The 18,893-nt window shown below is 38.2% G+C and overlaps 1 protein-coding gene across 1 annotated transcript in view; it reads left to right on the top strand.

Moving 5' to 3' along the window:
- The window catches only part of IARS1 (isoleucyl-tRNA synthetase 1), a 112,789-nt gene extending 109,997 nt beyond the window's left edge, over positions 1–2,792 (top strand). Inside the window, exon 35 of the mRNA XM_075514391.1 lies at positions 2,236–2,792. Coding sequence (XP_075370506.1) covers positions 2,236–2,318 — 83 coding nt within the window. The 3' untranslated portion in view covers positions 2,319–2,792. The remainder of the gene's footprint in view (positions 1–2,235) is intronic.
- Positions 2,793–18,893: the final 16,101 nt, after the last annotated feature.

Genomic DNA, 18,893 nt, shown 5'->3' with positions numbered 1-18,893 from the left:
CTTGGTGGAAAATGAGTTATCAGTTTTGAAAACATTATTTTTACAAATGTTGTCAGGTACAGGCAGTTGGGCATCTGCTGTCTATTGCACAAAAGCTCGCCAACTTCTCAGACACAAATGTGGTTTTCAGCCCTTTTGGAATACTGGAAGAACATTCTATAAATGTCAAAGTGGTTGAGCGTTGCTTATTCGTGAGCTTGAAACAGGCATTACAGGTAGCTGATTCAGAGACACATTCGGGATGCAGGCAATGCTTTTTAATGTGCTAACTTCAAAGCCTTCCTTTGGAGGAACTGGCACAGAAAGGAGGATGTCCTTATGTTTCATTGGTAAATCAAGTTTCCAATTTCTAATTGTAATTATTGTGTTAAATACTGTTGAAAATAGTAGCTTCACATAGGTCCTCATTTTTCAGGATTTATAAAATAAAAGAAGACTTTGAGATCAAGTTTGTAGTTTGTTTGGCTGCTTCTGCAGACCCAAATAACTTTTTGACATACTGCTGTAACATTTTCCTGGGGAGGGAGGGAAGGTTAATGAGGGAATAAAGCCCTAATTGCTGAATTGGATTATACCTCCACTCTTGTAGTTCTGTAAATGGGTATTCAGCTGCTTAAAGCAGAGCACGACACTAGAAGAGAACTCCTTAAAAACAGTACCATCATGATCCATAAGGGCTTCTTAATTCTTTAATTAATAGATGGCTTTTAAACGTCGATGCAGACTATATCTGCTCAGTCTAAAAATGAAACATTTTTCGAAGAAGGATGGGGGCCTTAATGTTAGACGGAGCGTGCATACTGTTACATGGAAACAAAACTCCTTGCTGCCATTTCTAGGGTCAGTTTTTACTTGGACATCATGTTACTGAAAACTAAACAGCTTTTACATTATCTCCATGGATGCACTTCACAGACTGGCCTCCCCCCACCACACACGCAGCGCCTTGGTCTCTGTCAGCTGGACAGAGACCAGTATCAGACGTCAGTCCTGTGATACAGTACAATACACTACAAAACTGTTTCTACTGAAAAAACACCCAGCCATTCTGAATGTTATTAATCTGTCATTTGTGCTAACACCAGTGCCAAAAATCAAAATTCTTTTATTTGCTTGTGTTGTCTCCAGGGATTCTAGTGTGCAGAGTAACACCATAACCCCCTGATATGCTTTTGCTTTGGTTTCAGTGGATGTATTTGTGGTTACCACTTTGAAGTTTCTTAGCAGAGACATCTTTGATGTATTTGTTATTCAGATTACTTTTGTTCCAAAGCTGTACCTCCCAGTATTCAAAACAATCTGCTCTGTCATTGGGCTAGTTCGCTGCAGCTGACGGGTGCTGGGAAGCATTGAGCTAGCAAGCATCTAACTTCTTGGGAAAAACGCTCTGTAAGGTGGCAAGAATAGTGAAAGAGATTTCCAGCTCCTAGCAACTTTGCAGATGACTTTTTCTGTAGCCACAAAGTACGATTACTCTGTGTTTGTGTTTCATAAATAATTATAAACCCTGAACCAGCCTGTTGGAAATATGCTATACCCTTAGAAGAGGTTTGTTGGTGAGACTTTATCCTATTACTGTTCCAAACTATGTGCATATAGCTATGAAAAGACTTGGGGAATTGATCTGGTATGGTAAGAAATTCTTCAAGAATACTCGACAAGATTGCAACGTTAGTTTTTCAGCAGATACTGCTACAATCCTTGCTTTACGTATAGAACTCAAGTTAATGTATGCATATTCTTATTCTTACTCCTTCACCCGTACATTGTTTTATCTTCTGCCAGAGATGGGACGCTAGAGAAGATGGATCTCTGTATGGCTGTTCTTACATAATAGTTATAAGGGACTCTGCTTTTCAGTGCATTGTGTTGTATTGTTAATATTGACTTCATACCATTGCATTATAAAATAATTTTCTGAACTAGATATTATTCTGTGTGGATGTGAAGCTGGGAGCTGTGGGCTGACATAGGCTTTCAAAAAATTCTGCTTTGTAACCTGGAACAGTATCTTAAACTCCTGCAGTGGCAATCCTGATGTGTGCTGACCCTTCCTTTAATGCACCGGGCTTTAACAAGAGGGAATTTTGAGCTGCGCAGTTTCTGTCCAGGTCCCATTTTGACTGAATGTCAATATGACAATTGACAAATTGTCAATTTCAAAAAAAAAAGTGTTAGTTTTACTTGTAAGCAGGAGCACTAACTGTGTGCTGTTTCTCTCTTGTTTTGGTTCAGAGATCACAAAGGACATCTCCATGAAGAACTTGAACATGAAGACTGTGTATGTTCGTGTTATACCCACCACAGCTGAATGTTGAGAATTCCATTTTTATGAATGAGACCATGTAGACTTTTTTCCACAAAAAATGAAGTCAAATTAAATGAGTATGCTTTTAGATTAACATCCAAGTTGTGTATGGTACTTTTAACATCTCAGATTGCACACAGGATGTTTTCTACCAGTGCATGTCTAATATGCTGCTCTTTGGTTTCAAATACAATGTATTTTCATTATGTTACCTTACAATACTGTAAAAGCTGTTCAGAAAAATGTCAGAACTCCTTAACCTTAGATATCTATGCAGTAATTTGCCTGAAGGAAATGGGACTAGTACCTCAGTGATGCTGTTCCCTGCCTGTCCTTTATGCAGGGGGCATCTTTGATTTTCTAAACTGTGGGTTACCTATAAGGCTCTATGATATATATACCATGTTACAATAGCGTGTGGCTGTGGATTTAAAATACTGCCTAACTTCAACACTTGGAACAATAAATTTGCTTCATCTCCAGACTCTTGTTTCCCTGAGTTCAGAGTACTTTGCTTCCTTCCATTTTCTAAAGACGATAATGCTTAAGCACACCATACAGATCAGGAAAACCTAGAGAAACTTGAAATCTGAAAATGTCCGTCCTGAGTGCTCATGACTGTTTGGATTGTGATACTGTTGGGTTTTGGGGATTTTGCTTGGTTAGGGTTTTTGAGGAGGGTTTCAGATTTAAAAGCAGGTTTAGATTGAAATTAGTGTTGGGTTTTTAGTTTTTATAATAGTCAATATGACTTGCCAAATGTTTTAGTGTTAACATGCATATCTGTAGGCAAGTGAAATAACAGGCAATGTTTTTCAGCTTGAGGGTGTTTTTTGGCTAGTTAACTTGAAGTAGAAACTTAAGCACACTTAAGTTTCTCTGCATTTCAATAGTGTTGTTAAGCAGTGTTGAAACTTGCTATTGTACAGCAAGTACAATATTGTACTGAAGGGGAGAATGTATACGTGCATGCAGCTGCCTTGGCTGCTGTGCCTTTATTAGCTTCCTGAGAACAAGACTACGTACACTGCGAACAAGAGCATTAACAGAGAGTAACATTTTGTAAGAATAACAAAGTCTTGCTTAGCATGTTTTTCCATTGCTCTGGTTTTCATCTTTACACTATGAATATAAACCAAAGCTTTTTTTTGTGATAACACTACATTAGTGGGAATAACTATAAATAAATGTTCTGTGTAACTACTGTGCTCTAGCAGACCATACCAAAATTGTAAGGACTTGTTTGAAGTAAATCAAGTCTCTGGCATTCAGCTTACATAAAATGATTTTTAGCAGTATTAAAAATGTCAGTGCCTCAACCTACTGAATCACTGGCCAGTTCAGTTTAATGAATATTGGACATTGCCCTCTACCTTTCCCTGTAAGTCAGCTTGCTTATCTTTTTATTGATGTAGTGACATGGAAACCAAATTGGTATTGATTTCTTTTTTGATCACATTAAAAATGTCCAGATTATGTCTTCTGCGAAGGTAAGATCGCTATTCCTAAACTGAATAACTTTATTATTTATGGAGAATAAATGAAGATGGCCAATGATTGCAATCTAACCTCATTGTTAATGAGACAATCTAAGGGGACAACATTACCTGCATTTTTAAAGAGTTATTTGGGATTTAGCATTTTGTGTGTGTAATTTTTTTCTTTCTAAGGATGTTGGCCGGCCAAGTTCTGTGTAAGGACTGGATTAGATTATGTATATATGCTTTCCAGTGAATTAAAAGCCCAGCCAAGATTTATGAATTCGTCTGAGTGAGTTACAAACAGAAAAAGATAATCTTCAACAGAACCTTTTTTTTTTTCCTCAAATATATTTATAGCAGCTTAATATAGAAAATAATCTGCCCTTAAGAGAAGACATACTTCTTGTAAGCTTAGTCCAGTAATGTCATACTTCACATGAGGTATAGTTGAATTGAGTTTCCTGGATTTTCTTTAAGTGAATGACTGCTGTATGCTGAAAATGAAAACTGGCCTTTCCCTTGACTTTATACATGAGCTTTCTCTGTGAAGATGTTCTGCAGAATAGCACTGCCTGTGATGCACTGTTAAAATAGATGAAGGTATGCTGATAAAACTTACTGTCAGAGGTAAGGGATTTAAATTATTTACTCACAGGAAAGGGGTGAAGGAAAAATATTGCTGATAATTCTGTATGTGTCCCTTAGTTCTTCAAAGGCAGTAGGCTTCAGGACAAAGTTAGCAAAGACAGCACTTTATTTCTGTAGGCCTGAAATTAGTCTAGTTAGTTTGTGCATGAGGCTGCATGAAGGTTGCTGTATTAGTGTAACTACCCATTACCTGCTTCTCAGCGAGTGTTTATGGAATAACAGAGTTTATACCATACTCTGAAGAGCATCCTAAAAACCAGAGGGAGGCAAGCCATTATTTCAAGAAAAGGAGATGATGATAGACTACAAACTAGACGTGAAGCACACTGACTTTTTTATCCTCTTTCACCCCAACTTCATGTGCAAACAGAAAGCTGGAAGAATGCTTTCCTGTGGGTTTCTAGTCTTACCACAAAAAATGAGACAAAATATGGCCAAAAAGATAATAGAATGTTGAACTGCCTTTACAGAGTCTCCACAGTGTAGGTACAGAGTGCACCTGTAATGTAACACTTGTATTCAGACACTGCCTTAGAGGGATGCTGCCTACCTGGCGCTTCATATTTGAGTAGATACGGATATCTCCTAGATTTGTCTTAATGTTATCTAGCGGCATTTCTTTCATTTTAGTAAAATACAGGTCTATATTCATATTGCTTAAGCTGGAAGTAAATGGTACCACACTTTGAACAGCATAAGAAAGTACTTCCACTTGCTCTCAGTATGCAAACAGGGAATGGTGAAAGTCTTGTTCCAAGTGGCAGTGTGGCACAAAGGATCCTCTTTCAAAGAAATGCTGAACTCTTCCTTGTCGAGGAGTATGTTCAGCCAGCCCTAAATCTGTCTTTAGAGAAGTTGACCCAAGAAATCCTTCTTTTCTCAAAAAAAAGATCTGTTTTTCTTTTCCAAATGAGGCTTGAGCTTAAAAATTACAGAAGGAAGGCCTTTAAAGTAGAGGTACTCTGTAGGGCATGCAATGTCAACTACTATGTTAAAGCTGTTGTCTCTCCGTGTAGCTTGACTGTGCTTTTTCTCTAAGGTGTTGATTCTTTAAAGTGAAGTGGGTGCTGTATGGGCACAGTTACCCTACCTATTTCTTTCCAGGGTTATGGACTTAATGTCCAGGGTCAGAAATAGTGTGTGGTGCTCATTGGTGTTTCCCTTGCCCTGCTTCACCTCGGTCTCCTTTCTTCACTGCACACACTTTTCATTCTTCCTTTTTCCTTCTTCCTTTTCCTTTCTCTGGTTTTGGGGGGGGGGTGTTTGTTTGTTTGGGTTTTTTCACCTTGTTGCTTTTAGTTTCTCAGCTGTGGCTTTTTGTCCGCATCCACATACTCCTCATGGGTTGTGATGGCTGGAACAGAAACAGAGGTGTGCCCTTCCACTCTCCACTCTGATCATATCGCAAGGGTGGAAATGCCCATAAATGCTATTTCTGTAGGATCAGTAAAAGCTGTCAGAGGGGAAAATTCAATATGCTTAGGACAGGTAATGGAAGAATGAGAACAGAGTTTATCAGAGGACGCTGCTGAAAATGCTTCTGGGTCAGTTAACTTTGCATCAACTTTTTACATAAGTAGTATGTAATAATTAAAAAAAAAAAATTCTTGCAGAATTATAGTTTAATTTTACTTCCAGCTGCCACTCTGTTAATTGGCTATGATCTCTTATCTCTAAAACATACTGACAGTGAACATTAGGAACACGTTGTGACCCATTTGGGTGAACTTGTGCTTTTTCTACCTTCTCCACATCCATCCATTTTTAGTATTTTTTTTTTTCTGGATAATATCTAATCATTGCTTGAGAGAATTTGTCTTGTGGGATCTTGAAGTGGGAAAAGTTTCCTACTAATTTTTTTACTGAGGTTTTCTAATGCACTTCTATAACCTCATCTAGGTTGGGCTAATAATAGTATCTTGGCTTGATGTGACACTCTTCAGGATTTATATACTTCAATTAGCTTCCCTCTTAAATAGCTTGTTATACAAATTAGGTCCTGGACCACTATTGCCTCTCTCTGCATAGAGAACACCACTACCGAGGCACTCACAGAACTGTGTTACACCATTTACTGTACGCTGTAGGAGTTTGTATCCTTGAATTCTGATGCAGTCTCCTGACCTTCCGCTGTTGCCTTTCACCTGATAGCAATACAGCACTCTATTTTGAACTCATTGAAATGTGTGCAGCATCCAGTGATCTGCAAGAGCTGGACTCTGCTGAATCAGCTTTTTGCTGTCGGGGAGCTGTAGGCACTGATACAAAATAGATCTGTTGTTATAGCTGTATCCAGAAATCGTGGTGCTGTGGTTTAAAAAAGAAAAATGGAGACATGCTTACATGCCCTCCCCCCCTCCACCCCCCGTGGCTGTTTCCCCCTCTCAATTTCCCCTCCTTGTCTCAAGCAACACCCCCTTGAATCTGTGGAGGCTGGTTTGGGATGAAAATTCAAAGCCCAATTTGCTATCTGTCCCATTTCTACCAGGTAGGGATTCACTGGCTGATCCTAATTGGCACCCTTGACAGCATATTTAGCAAAAGGGCCTGGCATGGACCAAGACTCGTGACAGGATGACACCCTCGTCAGGCTTAGCCAAGATACACCAGCAAAGCTGTGCGGACAGTATAGCAACAGGGCTGTTTGCTCCCTGTCAGTCCAGTTTCCATCTTTCCTCAGAACAGATCAATGTACTGGTGGGTCAGGCTAGCTATATACCATAGTAATTTTATTTGCTTTTTCAGTTGAATGTACAACAGACAAAAATTTGCATTTCTGTTTTGATTTCATGCAGTAAAAAAGGAGTGGCTATTGGTATGCTTCTGCAAGTAACTTCCTTCCAGAGAGAAGAATGGTTTGAAGGAGAGAAAAAAAAAATTAGTTTCTCCTCATCCTGTTCAAAGTTGAATAACAGCTGATCAGCTGTACGGCCCTTCTGCAACTCAGAATCTCTCCGTTTTTCTGTCAGCAAAGGCGGACTCTAGGTATCCTTGTCATTACTGGTTAAGCACAAAGCAATTATTCAGTATGTCAAGTCATTTTTTTGCTCTTTATCTGATTTCTTATGGGATAGACTCTTGACGCTGATTACCCAGATTGAAAAAATAATGTATGCAACTGCATAACAAAAGGTGAACTTCAGAACAGTCTCAAGTGGTTTCCTTTAGCATCTTTCTTTCAAAGATGGAACGAAAGAGCGAGCAGCACAGTATCATCCACACACGGAAGCAGCTTTACAGTATGAACGCTATTTGCTGAGTTAATTTTACTCTTGCTGTGCTGTGAGTGGTGGTTAACTGGGGTTAGGGGGAGGGTGTGTCTTCAATTACCTAATGTTTTCCCCAGTTAAAATGTTTATGTAACCAATATAATTATAGCTTTTATGTAATTGGGGGGGAAAAGGTTCCTATTTCAATATGTCTGGGTATTTCAGTTAATTTCCAGTCTCTGTCTGTACAAAGTTCCAATTAGGGGTCACAAAGCTCCTCAGAAGACTTCTAAAATTCCTTGTAGATGCAATTAGAAGAAAATTGCCCCTAAATATATTTTAAAAACTTTTATTAAGACTTTCTTTGGTCAGAGATAAGGGAGTTCTGTATACATTATCCTAATTTTGCAATTTGTTCCAGTTCTCTTTAGTGCTCAAAACACTGCAGTTGAAATCTCCCAAATAAGCAAAATGCACCCTGGCACTTACTATTTGCTATATTTGATCAAGTATGACAGCTGAACAGCTGTGCATAGGGTACTTCCACAGAATATCATTTGTAGTATACCTGAAGGACAAATTTCCTTTACTTTTCAAGTCAGCAATTTTGCAAGGTGAAGACTGTAAAAATTTAGAGGTAGAGCATGTGTTGTGTGATTAATAGTGCTGGCAAACCCCAAAATCATGGGATCTTTGGGACTTACATTGCTTATGGATATCATATGCCAGGCATTGCAAGTGGGAGGAGGAGAAGATAGAAGAAGCACAGCAAACTTAATTTAGGAGATCTTATACTGCAAATCTTGCTTATGGACATAATACAGTCTAAACAAGGTTGAAGGATCCTGAATATTCCTGAAGATAGGTGAATGTTTGTAAGATGAAAAAGAAATGTTGCTTTCTGTGTCAACTGAACAAGCCAAAAAACAGGCTTCTGCTCTTAGAAACCAAGAGCTTTACAGTAACGGGTGTTGCAATGGATTAGTAATTAAACAAGAACTAATAATTTCATACTCTTGCCAAACAACACAAGTACCAAAAAAAGCAAGCACTGGGCTGTATAAACAAGACTATCTGTAAGATGATGAAGTAATCTTTCTAGTCGAGTACTGGAGCACTGTGTCCAGTTTAGGGAACCATGCTATGAGGAAGATGTTGACCATTGGGAAGGGAAGCCAGTGAGGAGAAGCAGGAATAAGGTCTGGGAAACATGACCTGTGGGGAAAGACTGAAAGAACTGGCATGTTTAGTCTACAGCAGAGAAGACTGAGGGTGAGATGTGATAAGTCTTCCAATAAATAAATAGTAATTGCAAAGAGAATAGTAATGAACTAGTTTTCAAGAGGCTTGCAGTTAAATTGGATGGGAGTTTAGGCCACACAAGAGAAGCCTTCGGATGACAAGAATAATCTGCCCCTGGAGCGGGTGGCCTAGGAAGGTGACAGGATTTTCATCAAGGATGCGCTTAAGAAGAGGTTATGAGAGGGTCCCCAAGGAATAGCTTGGATAGAGACTGTTCTTCCTGGAGCTGGGGGGAGAGTGGAAAACCTCTCAAAGCCTTTTCTGACCCATTTATTAAATTTATTTTGTCACCTAGGGAGAAGATGAGTCTTCAAAAAATTCTTGACAAATTTCAGCCTGTCATTAGCTAATCTATGAAAATTACCGTGGAAGTTTATTAGTTCTGAGGTATGTTTTCTATTCAGATGTCTATAATAATCTGTCCATGATTCTGAGGTCTGAACACCTCTATGGCACCTTGAATGCTTTTACTGCACTCTATTTGATTTTATATTTAACTATATTCTAATGTCATCTGAAAGAAGCATGCCAGCACAAATGCTGCTTAGGTGAGTCAGACCTGCATTTGAATATGCATAGTAGGCTACTCTGTATGTGGTTTATCAGCTATTATACGTACAAGCCAGATGCACTAGCAGATTTTGCTGGCAATATTTGGGTACCTTGAAGAATCTGTCATTGACCTGACGTTAAACAACTAGCATCTAACTTAAACCATCGGCTCTCTCAGAGGAATGAAAGTGACTGTATTACAGGCACGGAAAGGGGATTTTAAAAAAACAACACAGGTTATATTTATCTGTGTGCATGATACTTGCCCCAAAGGGCATCGGGGAGGACAAACTCAAACTGGAACATTTAGCTTATACTGCAAATCACTGGATGATACCATTAGTCTTGTGGGCTTGGGAGGAGCTTACTCTTGATCTTAATTCTCTAAATGAATTAGCACAGGGAAGTGTCTTGGGTTCCTTTATCCTTGTTTTTAATGGCCTTTTTAAAAAAATGTCTTTCCCTTTGCCCTCCTCTCAGTGGCATAAACTTACAGTTCAAAACTAACAAAGCAGATTAACTGGTAAACAGCCACAGGAATTTCTATTTTCCCCACCCTAAAATTAAATTAAGGAAAAATTTAGTGTCTCCGAAGAAAAAAGTCAAAAAAGCAGCCATGTAATGTCTCTTACACAGTGATTATGCAAAGATGTAATCACTGATGATGGCATGGTATCAGAACATCTATATTTGTGATGTTTCAAGTGTGTTGATGGTCAACATGGCAGGATTAGTATTCTTTTCTAACCTATGTCCTAGACTTTCTGCATTTTATAATATGGAGTTCTGAACCTCAATTTTACAGAAGGCCTTGAATCTCTTCCACTCCATGGCTGAGTACAGCCACTGCCTTGTGAATCTGTGCTTTCCTTTTTATCACTTCTGTAATTAGCCAAAAACCACTGGCTATTTCAGGCTGTACATAATCCAAATAGATGTCTTCCTTCCCCTGAGGAAAATAGCAAAGAACCAGTAAAATTCATCATTAAAAAATGGAAAAATCTACAAAAAGTAGTAGTACAAATGTAGACTTAATGGTCTGTGTCCAAATGACATTTTTTCTGATGGTATCATCAAATACAAAATACAAACACAAAAGGCATATCATGAAGAATGACAGCAACCTTATCAAAACTGAGTTTGACAAAATTGTCAAATATTTAGCACTGACCTCTATTACTGTGTAAAATACTGTTTTCAGCTGGTCTCTTAGTGGATGCACAGGCCTATAATTAGGGTAGATTTCTGAGGAGATGTACTAACCTGAAGTTGCACAGCCAAACACTAAGGATCCCAAAAGCATTGCTTCCCTTTTCCATACTTCTCTGTGATGGTACCTTGCACATTGCAACATTGTTCTTTGACTGTGAGCTTGTTTTGGCAACTGGCTGCACAGCGGTTTTTCATTCCTGCCCTTCTATTCTAGTTTCTTGTGTAGGGACTGTAGGGATATTAGACTCAAAGCTACGGTTCTTAAGCAGGACTTGTCTCTGTGCTGAACCTGAAAGGCACGAACATGGTGACTGCTGCCAGGGGGTCCAGTCTTACCATCATTTTTTTCTCCCTATCACTGACACACTTTGAACTTCTTAAGAATGGTAGTCATGTTATTTTGCTGTTTTCCAAAAAGGCATTTTGCAGCTGACAGTTCAATAATGATAAGTTATATTTTTAAAGGTTAAGGGTCTCTTTGAAGGCTTGGCTCTCGGTCTGTCCTGAGTTAATTCCTACTTGCAAATTACTTTTGTGATGTACTTGAGTTGCTAAATGAAACTGTGACTTTACTCATTAATTACATCATGCAGATGTGAAATGAACAGTGAAGTCATTGAGAAAAAAATCCAAAACCGTGATTTCTTTTAAGGCAAAAAAAAAAATGTTTATTATTTTGTAGGCTTGCATTGTTAGAAGTTAATACATTAACTTGAAGCCTGTGAGTCTTGTCCTGCTTTCTACTTAGCTCAGTAGCAAAATATTAGCTCTGTCTGCTCTATTCCTCCCAAAGCTGCCATTCAGAGCCGGAATCCAAATTAATCTTTGTTATATGATGTCAAAACAAAAATAGAGAAACTGACCCAGGAGTCACTAGCAGCGAGTTAATTCTTAAATAGTTTCCATTATAATAGGAGGGGGGAAGAGAAAAGGAATGAAGTAGGAACAAAGTGAAAGATTTTCATGCAATTGTATATAAGGAATAGAAAGAAGACAAGGGGACAGAAACAGAGAGCGCGTGTAGTCTTTATTGCAAGATTGTCTCCTTAAGCAGATGGTTTTAGGGTGTTAAAGAGTTGCAAGAGGCCAAAGTAATTTACATGGGGCAATAATATCAAACAGGTTTTGTACACCTTTGTAATAATATGCCTAAAATATTGCCAATTTAAAACTATTTTTACATGGAATAAGAATCACTGAAAAAATGTATCATTCACTTCAAAACAGTTATTAAAATATTTTATAGTTGTAGCTAGCAGTTTTGTGCTATGGGTCTCAGCATTTTCCTCTATTACACTGGATATTATCAGTGGAAGGCTGTTACAGTGGGGCTTCTCTCTTTTGGGGATGACGGAGGTTGGTAATATGAAAATTTTAATCTTATGGTAATCTTAACAAAAGAAAGCAAATGAATCCCATTTTGGAGGTCTAAACAAAGTGCAGAGCTGTAAGGTAAACAGAATTTTCTACCTGCTCATGTCTCTCATTACAATACTCCAGAACTGGTTCAGAAATGTTTCCAGCCTTCTTGAATGTATCCCCTAACTTGGAAAGACTTTCTCAGAGCAGGACCTTATCTCTGTTCTGCTCTGAAATAAATGTGTTAATTTCATTTAGAAAATGCAGATGTTTAGCATGTATGTCAGCAGTGAAAGGTTATCTATGACACCGGTTGTTTCAGAAAGGAATTGCTTCCCAGTGCCAGAATTCAGGACACAATCAAATCACAGTGTGGAAGTGGTGGTATCAGTTAGTGTCAGTTAGTATCAGTTAGTAACAGTTGAAGCAGTCATCTGAGCACAATTTTATTGCATAAAGTGTAGTTGTTCTTATTTAATTTTGATTTCAGCATCATAAACCTTGCAACCAAGACTCAGACTTCCCTGCTGACCCTTAGAGGTGATGATGAAACTAGAGGGAGACAAAGCCTACCATTACAGAATGTAAGGGATCACTTCAAACTAGAACTCAACCATTTTTTGCTTCTAAAATAAAGAGCCTGGTTCCTGTCTTTCCAAAATAAAGCTGTACCAATGTTCTCTGAAGACCAGCTAGTTTGAACAACTGTTGCATTTAAGGAAGTCAAGGAATGTTACATACAAGAGCTGCTTGCAGGAGGCACTGCTGGAGCGCTGGTGAGCGATCACAACTCCACAGTATTATGCTGAGGAAGAAGAGGCAGTTTCAGAAGCAGACAAATCTTCATCTGTTAGTGGTTTTCCAAAGAAAGTGAAAAGCGGCACTTTGGGTTTTTTGAGCTTAGTAGAAAGCCCATGTACATCTGGAGGAATTGCTGTCTGCTTTCAGTGAGATGCTGCACTTAATCAGCAGACTGAATTTTGCGTTAAATCCAGCTTTCAGATAGACTTAATGTCATGACTAAATGGCTAATACTAAAACCATAGAAAAGCTGCAATGTGTTATATTAATTCAGAGGTGGCAAAAATAGAGAACATGATACAAAGGGGTGCATTTGGGAGAATACATTTTTATAGCTGTTGGTCAGACATACATAAATTGACCAGGGGTTTATACTTTGGAAATCCAGAGTTCCATAATAATGCAATATAGTACAATAGTGAGTACAAACAAAAAGGGTATAGACACGGAGATACAGATTTAATAAAGGAAAGTGAATATTTACACCAAAATAAAAATGTTTTTAACTTTAATTAGTGAAGCTCTTAGGGATTTAAGGTCAATAGAAAATTAGTAAGGATTTGAGATGAGAACTGTGGTTGCTGATATGTGTGCACCTGTCTGAGTGTCATTTATGGTTTTCTGTTGGATAGTCTATTTTTCCTAATATAACAATGATATTAAAAATCATCTCCCACAGCTCATCTATATTTACCATTTTGAGCCACAACAGTGTAACATCCTTCATCCTCCCATTCTTTGAATAAAGCTCATTAGTAAAGAAAACCTAGACCTGATATGCCTCTAACAGCTGAGGCTGAAACCTATTCCAGGAGTTCTCAGCAGAGCAGAGCTGAATTAATGAAATAACTTTTTTACATCTCAAGTACAATATCTAAATTGCTGACCTTGAAACTCCTTAGAAATATCAAACTAAATATGAATTTTTTTCAACTCCTTAAACTATTGTCTCTATTTCACAAATGGATAAACCAAAGCAACTCTTACCATTGTCTTCCTTGTAGGGATGGTGACTTGGTACAGCATGGTACATAAGCTCTTCAACCACCATGTTCTCCATTGCTACACAAGAACAGGAAATAAAGCACAGAATAAAACATATTCTATTTTTGTGTTGCTTAGGTATTGCTGGAAGTATGGGAGTTTGTTCTACCCTTAGTATCTCTATTCATTTTCATGTAATTTGCTTTCCCCTGTGGCTAACGAGGATCAAAGCCTAACATTAAAATGAGATGTAACAAATGGAAAAGCGAAAGTGAGCTGGAGGATGAAAGTGTCATCATGGGCTTTCTGGCGCTCTCAAGCTTGTATGCAAACCCTGAAACTGAAAGGGGTGGAAGGGCTGGGTTTTTCTTCTTCACCTCTTTCTGTCCCCTCCTTCCCATTTGCTCAGCTGTAAAATGCTGCAAATGTTTCAGTCACTTTGACAAAAATTGGCACATGGAAACATTTGCACATTCTTTGTTCATTCCTGTACAAACCATGATTTATTGAAGGTTGTAGCTTGATGAGGAAGCATCTGAATATATGAGCACCACTTTTCCACAAGAAAGGAGGGCTTACTTGTCTTTACCCACTTAAAAGTTGAGTCATTTCCTATAAATACACTGAACATAATGAGGATTTAGGCATGAAACAGTCTGTACTAGCATTTTAAGAACCAATTTTGTATTTTTTTGTACACTTGAAATACATGCCAGGCTAATCTTACAATGCCTTTTAAAGCTTAGCAAGGTCAAATAAGTGCTTTGTGCAATCACACACGTAAGTTGTATTTAACTTTTCATTAACTTTTCAGTGTGCTAAAAAATATGAATAATTCATTTCCCTGCTGTTTTTATGTAACCATAAGATAAATGAATAGGAGAGGGGGGAAAAAAGATGAGAGATTGGTGAAGCTTTGTCATGTATGCCTACCACCGAGAAACCACTACGACTTCCAACTCAAAGAGCACGCCACTGTATAGCTTCATTTTTATTCAGATCCCAGTAAGTTATATAATTAAAAGAATATTAATCTGTACTAAGTACAGCTACTCGAACACCCCCTTATAATTGTAGAACTTTGCAATAATTACTGCTTTAGTACAGACTTTCTGATTAATATATGCCATTGCAGTTCATTAAAAGTAAGTAATGTGCATACATAGTCTGAGAAGTTTTAAGGAATGGATGAAGATTTGCTGGTATCTTTTTGCTGTGCTACGAAAGATGGTTGCTTTTCCTTTATGGGTTTACTCTTGTCTTGCATAATAAAACAACCTTTTTTCAAATATTGTATCTTCATACCTAGGTTTGCTTTCTTTGGTCTTAAATAACTGAACATACACTTAAGACTCTGTGCCTATATGCAGATTACAAGATGATCATAGGATCTGGGCAGATACTACTTTGCACTGTATGAGTTGATTCGCTGCCTCATCTAAACCTTTAACGTTTGCTTTAGTGCAGAAATTCCTGGATTTTCCTTACTGAAGCTCTCATAACATTAAATCAAATGTGTATTTTCAATTTTGCCAATTGTTGGAGACTAAATGCAGAAACAACTAACGAACATTGGTTTACCCAAGAAATAAACCTGAGACAGTAGAAAACTTGAAGAGGAAACAGTGATAACTTAATTTACAAGACCTAGCCCTGCCTGCCTCCTTTTGCTGTTAACAGAACAGTTCATCTTTGGTACACCCATTCTGTGCAAATACCTCATTCCTTTCTTCATCAACAGAGAAAGTAAGGAAACAATGTGCAGTAACCAGAGGTATTGGGGAGAAAATCTTGATGCTCATCCCAACCTGTTCATTCCTGGAGGAAACAAGTCATCGAATTGCAAACAGGAGGTTTTCTGAAAGACTCAGGGACTGTTTAGCCCTACCAGTCATCCCAGAACTGTTTTAGCAAGCCATCATGGAAGGACTGGCAGACCACCCACTATGATCTTTTCAAACGTTATTCTAGCTTTTGTTTTCCAACATACCCCAGTTCATTCCTGCTGCTGAGATCCAAGCTTTCTAGGTATAATTAGGACAGCTAGCTGTGTGTAGTAACCTTTTTAGTTGCCATGCTCAGGAAATATGGTACATTAGATTTTTTTTTCTTCTTCTATTCAGTCAGAAAATTGTTTATTTTGGTGAGATATATAAATTGTAATATGTAAAAGTAATATTTGCCTCATTAGGTAGTGTTTGTAAATGAGGATGGAATATGCATCAGCCCAGAAGCAACAGCAGATCAGTAGCAAAATACCATTTGTGTAGGCATTGCAGAGAAACCGAAAACATGCAAATTCCATCTCAAGGGAATAATACTTCTCTCAACGACTTGTTTGTGTTAGGATATCACGTACATGTAAGAAAAAGTTTAAACCATCTCTAAGAGGTAATTAAATCTTAAAACTTCAGAGGGTGGGTGTCTGGGTGGGATATTTTTGTGCAATGTATCGGTATTCTGTGTCAAAAAATCCCAAGGTAGTTTTGATCCAATTATCACCAGAAAATGCTAGAGATAAGGTAGTAGTTCCAGGATCAGTAAGTCTGGAGAAACTCGGGTCACTCCAGAAAAGCATTTTAAAATAAAATTCATCTCTATGTTGATCCATGATTAATTAAAACTTGTGTAGAAAGTTACATTGAGAGATAGTGTGGTTTGGATGCTCTTTGTCAGTAAATTGTTGTTGCTGATAAAGATCAGGTTTAAAACTTTAAATGACAATTTTCATAGTGATAGGAATAAGAAAGAAGTTTCAACAAATCTGTTCTATCAGGGTGGTGGAGGAGAGGTTAATTTCATTCATCTGTATGGGATACAGAAGAGTTGAGGCTGGAAGGTACCTCCAGCTTCCCTGCTCAAAGCATGTTCAACTACAGCAGGTTACCCAGGACTCTGTCCAGTTGGGTTTTGAATATCTCCAAGGATGGAGAGTCCACAACCCCTCTGGGCAATCTCTGTCACCCTTGCAGTAAAAAAAAGGTGGGGTTGGGTTTTTTTATGTTCAGATGGAATTTCCTGGAATTCCGTTTGTGCCCATTGCCTCTTGTCCTGTCTCTGGGCACCACTGAGAAGAGCCTGGCTCCATCTTCTTTATTCCCTGCCACGGGGAATTTAGCTGCATGAATAAAATCCCCCTGACCCTTTTATTCTCCAGGCTTAACAGCCCCAGTGCTCTCAGCCTCTCCTTGTATGACAGATGCTCCAGTTCCCTAAACCTCTCCCTGGCCCTTTACTGAACTTGCTCCAGTAAGTCCGTGTCTCCCTTGTACTGGGAGCCCACCAGCACTGGACCTTGCATTCTAGATGTGTCTCACCACTGCTGAGCAGGGGCGATGGATCACCTCCCTCAACCTGCTGGCAATGCTCTGCCTAATGCAGCCCAGGAGGCTGTTTGTCTTTTTTGCCATTAATACAGAACCTTTTCAGATTTTTTTCCTCTCTTATCTGGGGCAATCAGTTGACATTCTAAGTTTATGCTGATGCAAATAAAATCAGAATTTATTGTCCAAGAAAAAACTACAAGTAGTTTTAAACTGGGAGTAATTTTTTACCTAAAAGTTCCAGATCAATATAAATCAATATGTTGCTGAAATGCCACAAGAAAACAAAAAGCTGAATGAAAAATAAGAAAAAAGGCTTGTACTTTTTACATCCATAATGTATTCCATGTCCACATTTTTTCCTTCCTGCTGTTTGCACTCATCACTAGAATACATGTCCAAGATCATTAAACAGATACATGGATTTAATTATAAAACAATATAAGAGATTAATTCTATTAAAGTGTCTAGTTTAGGTGTGTAGTCACCTTAAATTCCTCTCCAGATAATGGAAAGATGCAAATGCTGATACTGAAGAGGTCTTAGGAGACCTGGAATATCATCTGGACGTACTTACTTCTCTTTTCATTGTTTTTATATATATGTGTGTGTGTGTATATATGCATGTATGTATGTATGTGAGTACACACACTGGAGTCTAAGAAGAATGCTCCAAACTTCAGCATCATGGTTCAGTATAATGTGTATAAGCCTATGTGATCACGATGATATATTAAATGTACAGGTAAGATCCTGGTAAGAACCACTCTTTTAAGAATTAAAGCCTGTAGGTGAGATCACACGCAAACGTTAGGGCTGTACCTGCTAAGACTAAACTGTCTCGCTGCCATTTCTGTATGCAGTTAACCACATAAACTGCTGAGACAATGTATCGTCATGCTGGTAATTGTGGGATTAATTTGCAAGTAGGCTTGGAGGTACCTGAGTCTGTCCACGTCTGACAGGAATGCTTATGTTCATCTCACCTCAGAGCTCATTTGTAGTAATTGCTAAGAGATTCAAAGTGACTATTTATAAAGTGCTTTGGAGAAATAAGTGCTATTACTCCATTAGCAGAAGTTTTGGCCAAAAGCTGAAAAAGTAAAAAAGCAGACGTCAATGTTGATAAATTGCAGAGCAGTCTAACAGCATTGTTAACTTCCTTTTGCAGTGACATGGGTCTCCCGAGCGGATCCAAGGGCTTCCTGATTGTTTTTCCTGGCATCTATGACTTAAAGCAATTACTTGCTTAAAATGCATGTTGGCAGATTTGCCTTGCCCTTGTGCTGTTTTTTATTAAGAGTTTAAGCACGAAAGGTAAGTGCGCTTCCCAATAAAATAGCAAGAATGTAGTTTACAACATTCAATCCAAAGAGGTGTTTTAAAATATTATTATTCTCAAATCAAATTAATTATTCTTACCCAAACAGCAGCAAGCTAAATCTGGTATTTATACAATGAGCACTGGGACCATGTCTAGATTCTGTTTGCCCTGCTAAATCCACTTTTATTTGCAACATGAATTCTGTGTTATTGATAAATATTTTATTTTAGGAATTTTGTGTAGTATTTTTTCTGGAAATTTCTACTGAAACCATTGATGACAACCAGTATTTAAATCAATTATTCTGTTTCCCCTTGGGAAACTGCTGTAGAAAGCAAGGATTGGCTTTTAAATTTATAGGAATGTCAAGACATGTTTGCCCATACTCAG

Source organism: Mycteria americana, chromosome 11, assembly GCF_035582795.1.
Source record: "Mycteria americana isolate JAX WOST 10 ecotype Jacksonville Zoo and Gardens chromosome 11, USCA_MyAme_1.0, whole genome shotgun sequence".
NCBI classification, from domain to species: domain Eukaryota; kingdom Metazoa; phylum Chordata; class Aves; order Ciconiiformes; family Ciconiidae; genus Mycteria; species Mycteria americana.
The sequence above is the reverse complement of the archived record's forward strand: the minus strand, read 5'-3'. Positions and strand labels throughout refer to the sequence as shown.